This window comes from Vidua macroura, chromosome 28, assembly GCF_024509145.1.
Source record: "Vidua macroura isolate BioBank_ID:100142 chromosome 28, ASM2450914v1, whole genome shotgun sequence".
NCBI lineage: Eukaryota > Metazoa > Chordata > Aves > Passeriformes > Viduidae > Vidua > Vidua macroura.
The window spans coordinates 5255280-5273002 of NC_071598.1; the positions used below are offsets into that span (position 1 = coordinate 5255280).

The 17723-nt window shown below is 52.6% G+C and overlaps 1 protein-coding gene across 4 annotated transcripts in view; it reads right to left on the reverse strand.

Annotated features, from left to right (window-relative positions):
* The window catches only part of TIA1 (TIA1 cytotoxic granule associated RNA binding protein), a 22612-nt gene extending 5339 nt beyond the window's left edge, over positions 1–17273 (reverse strand). For 2 of the 4 annotated variants that reach the window (XM_054000589.1, XM_054000590.1), the window contains exons 1-10: positions 17131–17273; positions 12684–12780; positions 10242–10337; positions 8275–8329; positions 7258–7345; positions 3675–3750; positions 2633–2741; positions 2062–2157; positions 1888–1972; positions 377–500 (exon numbers count right to left, since the gene is read on the reverse strand). In XM_054000589.1, the coding sequence (XP_053856564.1) occupies positions 377–500; positions 1888–1972; positions 2062–2157; positions 2633–2741; positions 3675–3750; positions 7258–7345; positions 8275–8329; positions 10242–10337; positions 12684–12780; positions 17131–17156 (852 nt within the window). In that variant the 5' untranslated portion in view covers positions 17157–17273. Of the gene's footprint in view, positions 1–376; positions 501–1887; positions 1973–2061; positions 2158–2632; positions 2742–3674; positions 3751–7257; positions 7390–8270; positions 8330–10241; positions 10338–12677; positions 12781–17130 lie in introns of all 4 variants that reach the window. The other 2 variants (XM_054000587.1, XM_054000588.1) reach the window with 2 other exon arrangements.
* Positions 17274–17723: the final 450 nt, after the last annotated feature.

The window sequence follows — 17723 nt, forward strand, 5'->3', positions numbered from 1 at the left end:
CCATCATCCATCCATCCATCCATCCATCCATCCATCCATCCCTCCATCCATCCATCATCCATCCATCCATCCATCCATCCATCATCCATCCATCCATCCCTCCATCCATCCATCATCCATGGATCCATCCATCCATCCATCCATCCATCCATCCATCATCCATCCATCCATCCATCCATCCATCCATCCATCCATCATCCATCCATCCATCCATCATCCATCCATCCATCCATCCATCCATCATCCATCCATCCATCCATCATCCATCCATCCATCCATCCCTCTCTCCATCACCACCCCTCCATGCCACTCCCTGCTCCCAGCCAATTAACAGGGTGGTTAATTAGCAGCCCAGGCCTCTCCGGGGTCGCCAGACCTGCTGGACGGGGCCGGCCATGTCGGGCGTCTCCTTGCCCCAGTAGCACTTGACCACGTGGCCCTCGATGGTGGTGCCGTTGACGGAGACGATGGCGTGGGCAGCGCTCTCATGGGAACTGAACCTGCCGCGTGAAATATTGACGGGGGCATTGATTGGGTATTGATTGGGTATTGATTGGGGTATTGATTGAGGATATTTATTGGGGTATTGATTGGGATTTGATTGGGGTATTGATTGAGGATATTTATTGGGGTATTGATTGGGGTATTGATTGGGATACTGATTGGCTATTTATTGGGGTATTGATTGGGATTTGATTGGGGTATTGATTGAGGGTATTTATTGGGATATTTATTGGGGTATTGATTGGGATTTGATTGGGATATTGATTGGGATATTGATTGAGGATATTTATTGGGAGATTGATTGGGGTATTGATTAGGATATTGATTGAGGATATTTATTGGGATATTTATTGGGGTATTGATTGGGATATTGATTGGGATATTTATTGGGATATTGATTGGGATTTGATTGACCCTCTATCCCAGTTCCAAGTGGTTCTGGGGTTTTTTCCCATTTTTTTATGGCCATAATCCCTCCTCAAACCTAAGGAAGGAAAAACCCTATAACCTGGGAGGGTTGAGTGACTCCTCTGTGCTGATAGAGCTCCCATGTGACAAAGGGCCCTGTTCCAAGTGATTTATGGGATTTTCCCTATTTTTTATGGCCAAAATCCCTCCTCAGAGCAGAGGAAGGAAAAACCCTGTCACCTGGGAGGGTTCAGTGACTCCTCTGTGCTGATTGGAGTCCTGAATGACAAAGGATCCTATTCCAAGTAATTTATGGGATTTCCCCCACTTTTTACAGCCAGAATCCCTCCTCAGAGGAGAGGAAGGAAAAATCCTATAACCTGGGAGGGTTGAGTGACTCCTCGGTGCTGACTGGAGTCCTGAATGACAACGGGCCCTGTTCCAAGTGCTTTTTGGGATTTTCCCCACTTGTTTCAGCCAGAATCCCTCCTCAGAGCAGAGGAAGGAAAAATCCTGTCACCTGGGTGGGTTCAGTGACTCCTCAGTGCTGACTGGAGTCCTGAATGACAAAGGGCCCTGTTCCAAGTGATCTTTGGGATTTTTCCCACTTTTATGGTCTTCTTAGACCAGAAGGAGCAGAAACCCTCTAACCTCTCTAACCTGGGAAGGTTCAGTGACTCCTCTGTGCTGACAGAGCTCCCACACGACAAAGGGCCCTGTTCCAAATAATTTATGGGATTTTCCCCACTTGTTTCAGCCAGAATCCCTCCTCAAACCAGAGGAAGGAAAAACCCTATAACCTGGGAGGGTTGAGTGACTCCTCTGTGCTGATTGGAGTCCTGAATGACAAAGGGCCCTGTTCCAAGTGCTTTTTGGGATTTTTCCCACTTTTTACAGCCAGAATCCCTCCTCAGAGCAGAGGAAGGAAAACCCCTCTCCCCTGGGTCCCCCCCAGCCCCCAGTCCCACTCCCCACCTGACGAAGGAGTAGCCTTTGTCCGGGAACACTCGGATCTCCATGATCTGCCCGAAGGGGGAGAAGGTCTGGCGCATCAGCTGCTCTGGAGCAGGAAGGACAGACAGACAGACAGCAGCGTGAGGCACGCGTGGTGCCACGGGGACAGGTGCCACGGGGCGGGGCCACACGTACCTGTGAGGCCCGAGGTGACCCCCCCGCAGTACACGGTGCAGTTGCTGGGGCTGGACTGCGTGAGCACCTCGTCGTAGGACAGTTGTTTGGTGTTTGCTGCCAGGGATTGCATTTTGGGATATTGGATTTGGTTCTCAAGGGCTGGGATGGGAATTACTGGGGAGGGGATTCTAGTCCTGACTGGCACGGGACTGTTGGGAACAACCTGTAAATCTTTACAGGGACATCTCAGAGCACCTGGCAGGGCCTGGAGGGGCTCCAGGAGAGCTGGAGAGGGACTGGGGACAAGGGGTGGAGGGACAGGACCCAGGGAACGGCTTCAAACTGGGAGATTGGGGTGGGATACTGGGAAGGAATGGGGGTGGGATGGAATTCCTACAGCAGCTGTGGCTGCCCCACCCCTGTTGGTGTCCAAGGCCAGGCTGGGGGGGCTCGGATCACCCTGGGATTGGGGAAGGTGTCCCTGCCCAAGGCAGGGGTGGGGTGGGATGGGCTCTGAGCTCCTTCCCACCCCCAAAACTCTGGGATTCCCCCGCCCCAGGGGCTGGCAGGGCACAGGGTGGGCACCTACTGTCATAGGTGCTCTTGGGAGCTGGAGGTTTCCTGGTGGCCCAGTTGGTCCTGATCTGCCGGCCCCCGAGCCACTGCCCCCCCATCTGCTGGATGGCGTTCTCGGCGTCCTGGAGGAGGGGCAGGGAGAGAAAACCCCACTGACCCCGCTGCTGGGGCAACGAGGAGGGAAATGATGGGATTTGCCCGCTTGTTAAGAGGGAAATGAAGGGATTTTAGCCACTTTTTGGGTAGGGAACCAAGATCTCTCACCCGTTTATCAAGAGGGAACTGAAGTGATTTTGCCCATTTATTAAGAGGGGACTGAAGGTATTTTACCCATTTATTAAGAGGGAAATAAAGGGATGTTACCCATTTATTAAGAGGGAAATGAAGGGATTTGGCCCATTTTTTTTGGAAGGGAACCAGGATCTCTCACCCATTTATTAAGAGAGAACTGAAGGGATTTTTGCCCATTTATTAAGAGTGAACTGAAGGGTTTTTGCCCATTTATTAAGAGGGAACTGAAGGGATTTGCCCATTTATTAAGAGGGAACTGAAGGGATTTTGCCCATTTATTAAGAGGGAACTGAAGGGTTTTTGCCCATTTATTCAGAGGGAACTGAAGGGATTTTGCCCATTTATTAAGAGGGAACTGAAGGGATTTTACCCATTTATTGAGAGGGAACTGAAGGGATTTTGCCCATTTATTAAGAGGGAACTGAAGGGTTTTTGCCCATTTATTAAGAGGGAACTGAAGGGATTTTACCCATTTATTGAGAGGGAACTGAAGGGTTTTTGCCCATTTATTAAGAGGGAACTGAAGGGTTTTTGCCCACATTTTGGAAGGTAACCAGGATCTCTCACCCATTTATTAAGAGGGAACTGAAGGGATTTTGCCCATTCATTAAGAGGGAACTGAAGGGTTTTTGCCCATTTATTAAGAGGGAACTGAAGGGATTTTGCCCATTTATTAAGAGGGAACTGAAGGGTTTTTGCCCATTTATTAAGAGGGAACTGAAGGGTTTTTGCCCACATTTTGGAAGGGAACCAGGATCTCTCACCCATTTATTGAAGAAGGAGACGAAGCCGTAGCCCTTGGACTTGCCCGTGGCCATGTCCTTGACCACCCGCGCGTCCCTGAAAGCACAAAGGCAACGAGCTCAGCCCCACAGCTCAGCCCCACCTCTCTCCTCTCCCCTCCACCAGGCTCAAAGCATCCCCCTGTCCACACCCAGCTTGGCTAAAGGAGCAAAATGAACTTTACAGCATGGAAGTCAAGAGGTTTTTTAAGAAGTTTTACGGCTGGCTGCTGCTGCCAGGCTGGGAAAGGCACAAAGCAGCTGTTCCAGATCACAGCCTGGAAGGAGCTTGGAACCATGCAAGTTTTAAAATCTTCTTTATTTGCCAACACATTCTACCTGCTCACTGCAAACATTCAACAGAAATGAAAATAAAAATGAAAGAATAGGATTTGAGAGGCAAAACTGAGTTCTGAAAGCCTGTTAACTGAATTCTTTAATTCTCAGGTCAATTTGTTACCCCCCTTTTTGGGCAGCTGTAAATTTTGAGAGATTGGTATTTCAGATTAATTGAAATCACTTAATTATTTTGAATTGCATGGAAATTAAATTAATTATTAAATTGAACATTAATTATTGAAGAAAATAAAACACATTCCAAGTCTTAAAACCACACATCATGCATCATTATCAAACAGGAGTGACTGGAACTACGAGGTACAGAAAAAAAAACCATGAGGGGGGGAAAAAGGAATAAAATTGATAAATAAAACTACAGCATTTCTCCACTGTGAACTGTAGCCTTTGGTTTGCCATGGAATTCTGGCCATTCTTCAGAAGAGCTAAAAAAAAAGACCAGTCAGGAAATCATGGAAGTGAAATCAGGGGGGGCACAGAAACCAGCAGAGCACTGAGAAGCCACAGTGGGCACAAAGCTCGTTAAGGCTCGGAGGTTTTAAGCCTAATTAACATTAATTGTGGCACCCACAGAGCCAGATGCCTGAGGAGAACCCTCTCCAAAGCAGCAGGAAGATTTGTTCTCTATTAGATCCCCCTTCCTATTTTTTTTTTTTTTTTTTAGTTTTTCCAGAATTTGGGTCCAGGATCCCAAATTGCCTGGAAAAGGCACTTTGGGGAGCTGAGCTGGGTTTGCTGCAGAGGGAAAGGGGGAAACACTCATCTCTACTGACTCTCAACTGAAAAACTGGGAATAAAGGCTCAGGAACAAGTGAAAACATGAGCAGAGTGAGCACAAACAGGATATCTGACAGGGATTCAAACCAGCCAGAGGCCAAGAATTACCCACATTTCTCTCTGTGCTGATCACGCCTCGAGGTCATCAATAAAAATTAGTTTAGGACCAGTAAAGATTCAAATAAAAAGCAATCAATCAGGAAATATTCCATTAGCAGCACATTTGCAGAGCCTGGTCACTGCTGAACAGCTGAAGTCACTTCCTTCAATCCCTCGTTTTTACAGGTAAAATCTAAATAAGGAGAAAATCTGGGTCCTTTGGGGTTTGGAACGAGAGTTCAAAAGGGAGAATTCTGCTTTTTGGGGGGAAAAAACTTGAGTTTCAGGTTGGGTGGTGAGTCTGAGCCAGCATGAGCATCACTCCCTTCCTGGAGCCCATCCCTGCCATCCAGGGGATGAACCCCTGGAATCCCATCCAGACTCCCTGCAGCCCATCCCTTCCATCCAGGGGATGAAATCCCTGCAGCCCCATCCCTTCCATCCAGGGGATGAAATCCCTGCAGCCCCATCCAGACTCCCTGGAATCCCATCCCTTCCATCCAGGGGATGAAATCCCTGCAGCCCCATCCAGACTCCCTGCAGCCCCATCCCTTCCAGACTCCCTGCAGCCCCATCCCTTCCATCCAAGGGATGAAATCCCTGCAGCCCATCCCTTCCATCCAGGGGATGAAATCCCTGCAGCCCATCCCTTCCATCCAGGGGATGAAATCCCTGGAATCCCATCCAGACTCCCTGCAGCCCCATCCCTTCAATCCAGAGGATGAAATCCCTGCAGCCCCATCCAGACTCCCTGCAGCCCCATCCCTTCCATCCAGGGGATGAAATCCCTGGAATCCCATCCCTTCCATCCAGGGGATGAAATCCCTGCAGCCCCATCCCTTCCATCCAGAGGATGAAATCCCTGCAGCCCCATCCAGACTCCCTGCAGCCCCATCCCTTCCATCCAAGGGATGAAATCCCTGCAGCCCCATCCAGACTCCCTGCAGCCCCATCCCTTCCATCCAGGGGGTGAAATCCTGGAATCCCATCCCTTCCATCCAAGGGATGAAATCCCTGCAGCCCCATCCCTTCCATCCAGAGGATGAAATCCCTGGAATCCCATCCCTTCCATCCAGGGGATGAAATCCCTGCAGCCCATCCCTTCCATCCAGAGCATGAAATCCCTGCAGCCCCATCCCTTCCATCCAGAGCATGAAATCCCTGCAGCCCATCCCTTCCATCCAGAGCATGAAATCCCTGCAGCCCCATCCCTTCCAGACTCCCTATAGCCCATCCCTTCCATGCAAGGGATAAAATCCCTGCAGCCCCATCCCTTCCATCCAGGGGATGAAATCCCTGGAATCCCATCCCTTCCATCCAGGGGATGAAATCCCTGGAATCCCATCCAGACTCCCTGCAGCCCCATCCCTTCCATCCAGGGCATGAAATCCCTGGAATCCCATCCCTTCCATCCAGAGGATGAAATCCCTGCAGCCCCATCCAGACTCCCTGCAGCCCCATCCCTTCCATCCAGGGGATGAAATCCCTGCAGCCCCATCCCTTCCATCCAGGGGATGAAATCCCTGGAATCCCATCCCTTCCATCCAGGGGATGAAATCCCTGCAGCCCCATCCCTTCCATCCAAGGGATGAAATCCCTGGAATCCCATCCAGACTCCCTCTCCTCTGCCCAGGGATCCTCAGCTGCACTCAGGGGATGCTTGAAGCAAAAACCACATTGATAGAACTTTCTAAACCTTCTAATACGAGGAAATCAAGCTGGCACGAAAAGAGGAATAAACTAGAACTCCTGAGAGATAAAAAAAAAAAACCCAAACAACAAAAACCAAACTTACTTCAATTAAATGCTTCACTACCCAACACTCCAAAGCCTTCTACGTTCTTACACCACCACCAAGAAACTCCAGTGTCCAGTACAGAGAACACTACGAGGAAAATTCACGGTTTATGGTTGGAGATGGACTGGAGGGACTGCTCCTCGCTCTGCTGCGCCCTGGCTGGGACAGGCTGGCAGGGCCACCCCAGCCTGGCTGGGACAGGCTCAGCTCCCTGTCCCAAAAACCTGTGGGGCCTCAGGACAAGGTGGTGCTGCCCCAGCACGCTCAAAAAAAGGCTCTCATTTTGAGGGAAATGGGAATGAATTCCACAAAAAGGGGGGCTGGCCCCAGAAATGCAGAGTGCCCAGGGAAGTGCACAGCCCAGGTGCAGGATCTGGATTTTCCAGCTCTGCTGGGAAAGCAGACCAGGTGGGATAAAGGATTTGGCTGTGAGAGCAGAACTGTGGTCCCTGCACTGCCACAGTGCCACTGACTCTACACAAAGCTGCCTCCACTCAGGAGGGAGACCTTGATCTGCCCCAAAAAAGGACTTACGAGATTCTTCCAAAGGGAGCAAAGGCTGCTTTGATGTCTTCAGTTGTGATCTCAGGGCTGAGGTCTCCGACAAAGACGTGGAAATGGTCTTTGGGGAAAGAGAGAAAGGAGGATTCAGTGGTTGAAGATGCCCTCTGAGCAGAGCAGAGGGGAAAAAAAACTCTTCTTAAAAAAATCTTTATTAAAACTCTAGCTGTTATTCAAAATACGTTAGTATAAAGCACAAAAAACCAAAGTATTAAACACCACAGAAATCCATATTGGATGCTACAGGAAGAGCAGAATTCCTGCTGCTCCTGACAGCCCCTGTGATTTGAAGGACACACGTTTGTATCTTCAATTTTACAAACTGCTTTTAAGGCCTGCCAGCACCTACTGCACAAATCTGAGACTATTTACACCTGACGTGCCCGGTGTGCAGGAAAGGCTCTCTCTCCCTGTGCCAGCAGCAGGATGGAATCAGCACTGCTGATGTGGAATCCTGGAATGGTTTGGGTGGCAAGGGATCGAAACCCACGCAAGTGCCACCCCTGCCACCATGCCAGGGTGCTTCAGCCTCACCAGCCCAAAATTCCAGGAATTTCCCCACAGAAATTGCTGGGAGTGATGGAACCCCTTCTGGAAGGAGCCAGGGAGATGCTCAATGTGCCTCAAAAATACAGAATGAGGCATTTTGGGTTTTAATTCACAACTGCCCAGGCAGCAAATCGTCACAGATTTGCATCACATCCCTTCCTGGTGCTACAGGGAATTTTATGGAATTTTTCCACAGGAATTCAATGGGAAACAAACAAAAACCCCCCAAACTTCTCTTCAGGGAGCACCCTGGAGATCCACAATTTGATGGTTAAGAAGATACAATTACCTTTGTGAACGCTGTGTGATGGCAAAGATCAGATTTGCCCTGAGGTTTAATTAACACAAACACAATAAATAATTAGGATTCCAACGAAAACCATTCCCCCAGAGCTCCGTGTGGTGCATTTCTGTTTCAGAACTTGCACGGGTGACACTTACTGCTGGTGTCTTTCTTCTGGCTGCTGGGGGTGGTGGCCCAGTTCACTTTGACCTCCTGCAAACGGGAATCACACGTGGGATTTGGCAAATCCTAAAAGAGCTCAGACACCTCCAGTGCTCAAATCTGACCCTACAGGGCACCCCATGTGTGGGGCTGGGGTTAAAACTCGAGTTGAAGGCTTTTTTTCTAGGGTTTGCTTTTCCATGAGCAAGGGTAGAGCTGCCCTGCTCTGAGGGGCTCACCTGGAGAAGGGAAGGCTCCAGGGAGAGCCCAGAGCCCCTGGCAGGGCCTGAAGGGGATCCAGGAGAGCTGCAGAGGGACTGGGGACAAGGCAGGGAGGGACAGGAGCCAGGGAATGGCTCCCAAATGTCTCAAGGGTGATTGTGAAGAGGATGGGGACAGACTCTGATCAGTGGTGCCCAGTGACGGGGTAATGGACTGAAACATGGAAGTTCCACCCGAATAGGAGGAAAAGAAGGAAAATATGAAGGAAAACATGAAGGAAAACCTTCCTTTGAGGCCTGGAATGGGCTGTGGTAGCTCCTTCTCAGCAGACATCACCACCCTGCCAGTTCCCCTGTGCACCCTGCTCTGAATGAACTCGGGCACGGGATCATCTCCAGAGGGGCCTCCCAACCCAAGCACTCTGGAATTCTGTGATTTTCCTCCCAGTTCCACATCCTCAGCTCCACGCTCTTCCCAATGCTCTGAGCTCCTCCCAGCATCCTGAACTCCTCCTCCCAAGGCTCTGAACACACCCCAATGCTCTGAGATCCTCCTTCCAACACCCTGAACTTCTCCTCCCAGCATCCTGAACTCCTCCTCCCAAGGCTCTGAACACACCCCAATGCTCTGAGATCCTCCTTCCAACACTCTGAACTCCTCCTCCCAACACTCTGAACTCCTCCAAACACTCTGAACTTCTCCCAACACTCTGAACTCCTCCCAACACTCTGACCTCCTCCCAACACCCTGAACTTCTCCTCCAAACACCCTGAACTTCTCCTCCAAACACCCTGAACTCCTCCCAACGCTCTGAACTTCTCCCAACACTCTGAACTTCTCCCAACACTCTGAACTTCTCCTCCCAACACTCTGAACTTCTCCCAACACTCTGAACTTCTCCCAACACTCTGAACTTCTCCTCCCAACACTCTGAACTTCTCCCAACACTCTGAACTTCTCCAAACACTCTGAACTCCTCCCAACACCCTGAACTTCTCCAAACACTCTGAACTCCTCCCAACACTCTGACCTCCTCCCAACACTCTGACCTCCTCCCAACACCCTGAACTCCTCCTCCAAACACTCTGAACTCCTCCCAACACCCTGAACTCCTCCCAACACTCTGAACTTCTCCTCCAAACACCCTGAACTCCTCCCAACACTCTGAATTTCTCCCCCCAACACTCTGAACTTCTCAACACTCTGAATTTCTCCTCCCAACACTCTGAATTTCTCCCCCAACACCCTGAATTTCACCCCCAACACCCTGAATTTCTCCCCCAACACCCTGAACTTCTCCCCCAACACTCTGAATTTCTCCCCCAACACCCAGCTCTGCCCTGGCCCTGCTCTGCCCTGGCACAGCCAGCTCTGCCCTGGCACATCCAGCTCTGCCCTGGCACAGCCAGCTCTGCCCTGGCACTGCCAGCTCTGCCCTGGCACATCCAGCTCTGCCCCCTGGCACTGCCAGCTCTGCCCTGGCACTGCCAGCTCTGCCCTGGCTCTGCCAGCTCTGCCCTGGCCCTGCTCTGCCCTGGCCCTGCCAGCTCTGCCCCTGGCACATCCAGCTCTGCCCTGGCACATCCAGCTCTGCCCTGGCACTGCCAGCTCTGCCCCTGGCACAGCCAGCTCTGCCCTGGCTCTGCCAGCTCTGCCCTGGCACTGCCAGCTCTGCCCTGGCACTGCTCTGCCCTGGCACTGCCAGCTGTGCCCTGGCACAGACTCACCCGGAGCAGCTTACCTTACCCATTATCTTCCTGCCGTTCATGGCAGCCAGGGCTGCGGCCGCGTGCCGGTGCTCGTAGAACTCCACGAAGCAGTAGGGATCACTGCCAGTCTGAGACAGGAAACCAGCTGGGATTAGGGCACCGAGCTGGGATTAGGGGCACCGAGCTGGGATTAGGGCACTGAGCTGGGATTAGGGCACTGAGCTGGGATTAGGGGCACTGAGCTGGGACTGGGTGCACTGAGCTGGGATTAGGGCACTGAGCTGGGATTAGGGCACTGAGCTGGGATTAGGGCACTGAGCTGGGATTAGGGCACTGAGCTGGGATTAGGGGCACTGAGCTGGGATTGGGGCACTGAGCTGGGATTAGGGCACTGAGCTGGGATTAGGGCACCGAGCTGGGATTAGGGCACTGAGCTGGGATTGGGGCACTGAGCTGGGATTAGGGGCACTGAGCTGGGATTAGGGCACTGAGCTGGGATTAGGGCACTGAGCTGGGACTGGGGGCACTGAGCTGGGATTAGGGCACTGAGCTGGGATTAGGGCACTGAGCTGGGATTAGGGCACTGAGCTGGGATTAGGGGCACTGAGCTGGGATTAGGGCACTGAGCTGGGATTAGGGCACTGAGCTGGGATTAGGGGCACTGAGCTGGGACTGGGGGCACTGAGCTGGGATTAGGGCACTGAGCTGGGATTAGGGCACCGAGCTGGGATTAGGGCACTGAGCTGGGATTAGGGGCACTGAGCTGGGATTAGGGGCACTGAGCTGGGATTAGGGCACCGAGCTGGGATTAGGGCACTGAGCTGGGATTAGGGGCACTGAGCTGGGATTAGGGCACTGAGCTGGGATTAGGGGCACCGAGCTGGGATTAGGGCACTGAGCTGGGATTAGGGGCACTGAGCTGGGATTAGGGCACCGAGCTGGGATTAGGGCACTGAGCTGGGATTAGGGGCACTGAGCTGGGATTAGGGGCACTGAGCTGGGATTAGGGGCACTGAGCTGGGATTAGGGCACTGAGCTGGGATTAGGGCACTGAGCTGGGATTAGGGGCACTGAGCTGGGATTAGGGGCACTGAGCTGGGATTAGGGCACTGAGCTGGGATTAGGGCACTGAGCTGGGACTGGGGGCACTGAGCTGGGATTAGGGCACTGAGCTGGGATTAGGGCACTGAGCTGGGATTAGGGCACTGAGCTGGGACTGGGGGCACTGAGCTGGGATTAGGGGCACAAACCCGGGACTAGAGACACAAACCTGGGATTGGGGACACAAATCTGACACTAGGGACACAAACCCAGGATTAGGGAAACAAAACCAGGACTAGGGGCACAAACCTGAGACTGGGGACACAAACCCGGGAAAAAATGGGTAAAATCCCTTCAGTTCCCTCTTAATAAATGGGTAAAGTCCCATCATTTCCCTCTTCAGTAAATGGGTAAAATCCCATTATTTCCCTCATCAGTAAATGGGTAAAATCCCTTCAGTTCCCTCTTCAGTAAATGGGTGACAGATCTTAGTTTCCTTCCTCAAAAATGTGTAAAATCCCTTCATTTCCCTCTTCATTAAATGGGTAAAATCCCTTCATTTCCCTCTTCAGTAAATGGGTAAAATCCCTTCAGTTCCCTCTTAATAAATGGGTGAGAGATCTTGGTTTACTTCCAAAAAAAATGCGTGAGATCCCTTTATTTCCCTCTTCAGTAAATGGACACAAACCCGTGATTGGGGGCACAAACCCGGGACTGGGGGCACAAACCCAGGACTGGAGATACAAACCTGGGATTAGGGACTGAAAACTGGGATTAGGGACTGAAAACCAGGATTAGGGACACAAACATGGGATTAGGGACACAAACCCAGGACTAGGGACACAAACATGGGACTAGGGACACAAACCCAGGATCAGGGACACAAACCCAGGACTAGGGACACAAACCCAGGACTAGGGACACAAACCCAGGATTAGGGACACAAACCCAGGATTAGGGACACAAACCCAGGATTAGGGACACAAACCCGGGACTAGGGACACAAACCCAGGATCAGGGACACAAACCCAGGACTAGGGACACAAACCCAGGATCAGGGACACAAACCCAGGATCAGGGACACAAACCCAGGACTAGGGACACAAACCCAGGCTCTGACTGCCCCATGTGGACAGCTTTTCTGACCCTACAGGGACTAACAGGGACTCCCCTTCAGCGAGGTAACACGACGGTCAGGAATTCCTCAAACCCCATTGGCAATCCCCTCACGATTTAAAGAGCTCCTTGTCCCTCTCCACGCCCACCCATCCTTAAATCTAGCAGCAGGCACGTGCAGAAACGATGCCAAAGCCACAGGAGTGCACCTGCAGGTTTATTGAAGGTGGCTGGGCCCTGCTGGCAGGGGAATTCCCGAGGCACGAGCGGAGCTGGTGCGGGGAGGAGCGGGGAAATCAGAGGAGTCCGGCTCTTACATCCATGATCATCTTGCAGTTCTTGCAGGGTCCGATCTGGCTGAAGAGCTGCAGGATCAGAGCCTCCGTCACGTCCCTGGAGAGGTTCCCCACGTACCTGAGGGCCAAACACACGCATGGGCTGGATGTTGGACACGGTGGAACCGGGGAAGGGCTTTGGGAAGCAGGGGTGAAGCGACAGGAAAAGGGGGAATGGCTTCCCACGGCCAGGGATGGATCCCCCAGAGGAGCCCCTGGCAGTGCCCAAGGCCAGCCTGGACAGGCCTTGGGACACTGGGGGATGTCCCTGCCCTGGCAGGGGTGGCACTGCGTGGGTTTCACGTCTCTTCCCACTCCAAACATTCCAGGATTCCATGACTCCATGAACTCGACCTTCCACACTGATTTCCCAGTACAGAAATTCAGTTCCCATATCCCTATAATGATTTCCCAGTACACAAATTCCAGTTCCCACATCCCTATAATGATTTCCCAGTACAGAAATTCAGTTCCCACATCCCCACACTGATTTCCCAGTACAGAAATTCAGTTCCCACATCCCCACACTGATTTCCCAGTACAGAAATTCAGTTCCCACATCCCTATAATGATTTCCCAGTACAGAAATTCAGTTCCCACATCCCCACACTGATTTCCCAGTACAGAAATTCCAGTTCCCACATTCCCACACTGATTTCCCAGTACAGAAATTCAGTTCCCACATCCCCACACTGATTTCCCAGTACAGAAATTCAGTTCCCACATCCCCACACTGATTTCCCAGCACAGAAATTCAGTTCCCACATCCCCACACTGATTTCCCAGTACAGAAATTCAGTTCCCACATCCCCACACTGATTTCCCAGTACAGAAATTCAGTTCCCACATTCCCACACTGATTTCCCAGTACAGAAATTCAGTTCCCACATTCCCACACTGATTTCCCAGTACAGAAATTCAGTTCCCACATCCCCACACTGATTTCCCAGTACAGAAATTCCAGTTCCCACATCCCCACACTGATTTCCCAGTACAGAAATTCAGTTCCCACATTCCCACACTGATTTCCCAGTACAGAAATTCAGTTCCCACATTCCCACACTGATTTCCCAGCACAGAAATTCAGTTCCCATATCCCCACACTGATTTCCCAGTACAGAAATTCAGTTCCCACATTCCCACACTGATTTCCCAGTACAGAAATTCCAGTTCCCACATTCCCACACTGATTTCCCAGTACAGAAATTCCAGTTCCCACATTCCCACACTGATTTCCCAGTACAGAAATTCAGTTCCCACATTCCTATAATGATTTCCCAGTACAGAAATTCAGTTCCCACATTCCCACACTGATTTCCCAGTACAGAAATTCAGTTCCCATATCCCCACACTGATTTCCCAGTACAGAAATTCAGTTCCCACATTCCCACACTGATTTCCCAGCACAGAAATTCAGTTCCCATATCCCCACACTGATTTCCCAGTACAGAAATTCAGTTCCCACATCCCCACACTGATTTCCCAGTACAGAAATTCCAGTTCCCACATCCCCACACTGATTTCCCAGTACAGAAATTCAGTTCCCACATTCCCACACTGATTTCCCAGTACACAAATTCAGTTCCCACATTCCTATAATGATTTCCCAGTACAGAAATTCCATCTCCCACATTCCCACACTGATTTCCCAGTACACAAATTCAGTTCCCACATTCCCACACTGATTTCCCAGTACAGAAATTCCAGTTCCCACATTCCCACACTGATTTCCCAGTACAGAAATTCCAGTTCCCATATTCCTATAATGGTTTCCCAGTACAGAAATTCCATCTCCCACATTCCCACACTGATTTCCCAGTACAGAAATTCCATCTCCCACATGGAATTCTGCTGCAGCTCCACGTTCCACAGGCAGGATCCAGCACACCTGGACCTTGTCCTGGGCCACTGACACACAAATAACCCAGCAGCCAGGTGACCCTGCCAGGAGAGCTCAGTCCTGGCTCTTCCTGCATCTCCCACCCCTCTCTCCTGCTAATTGCACCACAATCCAATTAACGAGTCGGTTGATGACTCTGCAGATGAAGGGCTGTGTTATCCAAGTTCACCTTGAGAAGCCAAACCCAAGTGCTGCCAGCGCCTGCTTCAGACCACAAATTAATTTAATTTAGGACACGTCTGCCACGTGCATCCATGGAAAACACAAACAACAGGACTCTGTCACCCCCAAGGCTGCCTCCCACCTGCCCTGCAGATCCATCACCTGCTGCTGAAACGTGGCTTTCAGGGAAGGGAGCAGCCCGTGGGAGAAGGAGCTGCCCCTCAGGAACTCATTTACAGGAGGAAAAACAGCTCCTAAGGGAACACAGGGCTCTGCACCCCCTCACTGACACAGGTGAGGTGGAGAAGGCAAAAACAAGGAGCTACTTCCAGGAGGGGCTGCAAGCTGCTCCAGGAAAACAACTGCAATGGGTTAGGGAAGGAAAAAACAGAGTGCAGAGAGCTTTGGGGTCACACAAGTGAGGGAGCCCCAAAATCCACACCCAGGGAGGATTTCTGGAGCAGAAATCCTACAGAAATCCCCGTGTGAGCACAAATTTAACACCCACTAAAGATCACCCTAAGCTGCACTTTCTGCCTGTGACTGCTCCTCACTGACACAGGTGAGGAGGAAAAGGCAAAAACAAGGAGCTACTTCCAGAACAACTGGGAAGGGAAAATCAGAGTGCAGAGAGCTTTGGGGTCACACAAGTGAGGCAGCCCCAAAATCCACACCCAGGGGGGATTTCTGGAGCAGAAATCCTACAGAAACCTCCCTGTGAGCATGGACTGAACATCCACTAACCTGAGCTGCATTTCTGCTCCTTCTGAACCTGACCTGTGACAGCCAGCTGGTGACAATTCCCCGTGTGACCCCGGAAAGTCACGGGCAGGGGGTCAGAGGAATCCCAGCCTGGAAGCTGCTCAGCCCTGAGCTGGGTTTTAAGGCAGGACTGGGTGATCCTGCAGGTCTTTCGCAGCCTCAGTGCTGCCCTGTCCTTGCCACCAGCTGCACGTGCTGCAGGACAGGGACTTGCATTCCTTGGCACACACCGAGGCCACCACACGACCCTTGGGATGGGGGAAAGCATCTTCCCCAATAAAACACACCAGCACTCCGTGTTTGTAGAGGCCAGGAATAGCTCCCCAAACGTGGGAAAACACGGGGATTGGGGAAGCAGGGAGTGAGGGACAGCTGGGGTGGGGCATGTCGGGGTCTCCTTGTCCCGTGGTCACTCGGCCAAGGTGTTTCTCAAGGCCTGGGGAGGGGCAGCAGTCCCAGGGCACAGCATTCCCTCCCCTTGGAACGATTCCCTCTCTCCCTCCTGCCTTTCCTGCTGCACTGGAGGACAAGGCTTCTAGAGGTGGCATGGCAAGAGTGGAGCCTGAAGGGGGAAAGCTGCTCCAGGTAACACCTGCCTGGGAGAAGGAGGGAAACACAGCCCAGGTGTGCACAGGAGCTGTGCAGAACAGCCAGGTTTTGCAGCGCCTTTTGCTGAAATCCCACCTAAACCTCTCCTGACGTGGCCTCCTAATTCACTCCGTGGGAAGCAACAGGTTCAGAGAGTGCTTTGAACACCGGGGCAAGCGCTGGATTCGTGGGCACTGCCTGATCATTGCCACGGAGCTGCTGAGCAGGGCAGTGGGGCTCCAGCTGTGTGCCAAGGTAACCCCCACAGTCCTCAGGGCAAAAATGCAGCCAGTGGCTCACAAAAACCTACACGGACCACACAGAACGACAGGATCCTCACCACAGGACGGTCTGGGGTGGAAGGGACTCGGGTCGTGCCAGTTCAACCCCCTGCCACGGGCTGGGATGGAAGTGGGAGGGGGCACAAACACTTCCAGAGCCCCTTTCCCTCCAGCTGTGAGCGTGGATGTACCAGGGAGGGGGGGACACCTTCCACACTGCCTTCCCTCCAGGTGTGACCAGGATGGACTGGGGAGAGGGGCACACACCTTCCACACCCCCTTTCTATCCAGGAGAAAGGGGGACACACCTTCCAGACCACTTGTCCCTCCAGGTGTGACCAGGGATGGACTGGGGAGAGGGGCACACACCTTGCAGACCCCTTTTCTCTCCAGATGTGACTTGGGACGTACTGGGGAAGGGACACACAGCTTCCACACAGCCCTGTCCCTCCACATGTGAGCTGGAGGCCCAGGGGAACGCCCGGAGCCGAGGAAAGGCCGGCGGTGCCCAGCGCTGGGAGCGGGCAAAGGGCAGGAATACCGCCGCAGCCGGGCTCCCCTCGCTGTCGGAGGGGGCCGGCTACCCCTCAGCCTCGGGCGGCGGTAGCTCCCGCAGCACTGCGGGCGGCTGAGGGTCCGCGGCGGAGCCCTGAGGAGCCCGTCCGTGAGGCGACCCCGGGCCGCCCCTCCCCGCGGAGCCGGGAACAATAGGCGGTCTCGCCCCCTCCCCACTCACAGGGTCTTGGGCATTTCATCCTCCATGGCGCCGCCCGCCCCGGCTCTTCCCGCCCGCCGGGGCGGCCCCGTGAGCCCTGGGCAGCCCGGGCAGCCCGAGCGGCGCCGGCCCCGCCGGCGGACGGTCCCGCGGCGGCTCCTCGCAAGATGGCGGCGGGCGGGCTGAGGGGGCCGGGAGCGCGCGTGCGCGGCGAGAGCGCGGGAACGGCGCCGGGGGCGCGCGGCCCGCCCGCCGCGGCCGCTCCGCGCATGCGCGGCCGTGAGGGGAGGGCGACGAGAATTGATTTGAAATGAAGGCGTTCAAAAGAAAGGGGTGAGAAATGGAGGGGTTTAAAAGAAGCGGCTTAAAAATCAAAGGGAAAAGGAAAAAATCAAAAGGAAAGCGCTTAAAAGCGGGCTGAAAAGGTGCTGGCGGGCACAGGGAACGGGGACATCAGCGCGGGGAAGTGGCAATAAAGGTGTGAAAATAAAGGTGTTGAAAGAACGGGATTTAAAATTAGAGAATGAAAAAGAAAATAATTAAAAGGGGTTAAAACCGCGGTGGAAAGGGACATGCGGGCACCAGGAATGGGTGCAGCAGGGCTGAGAAATAAA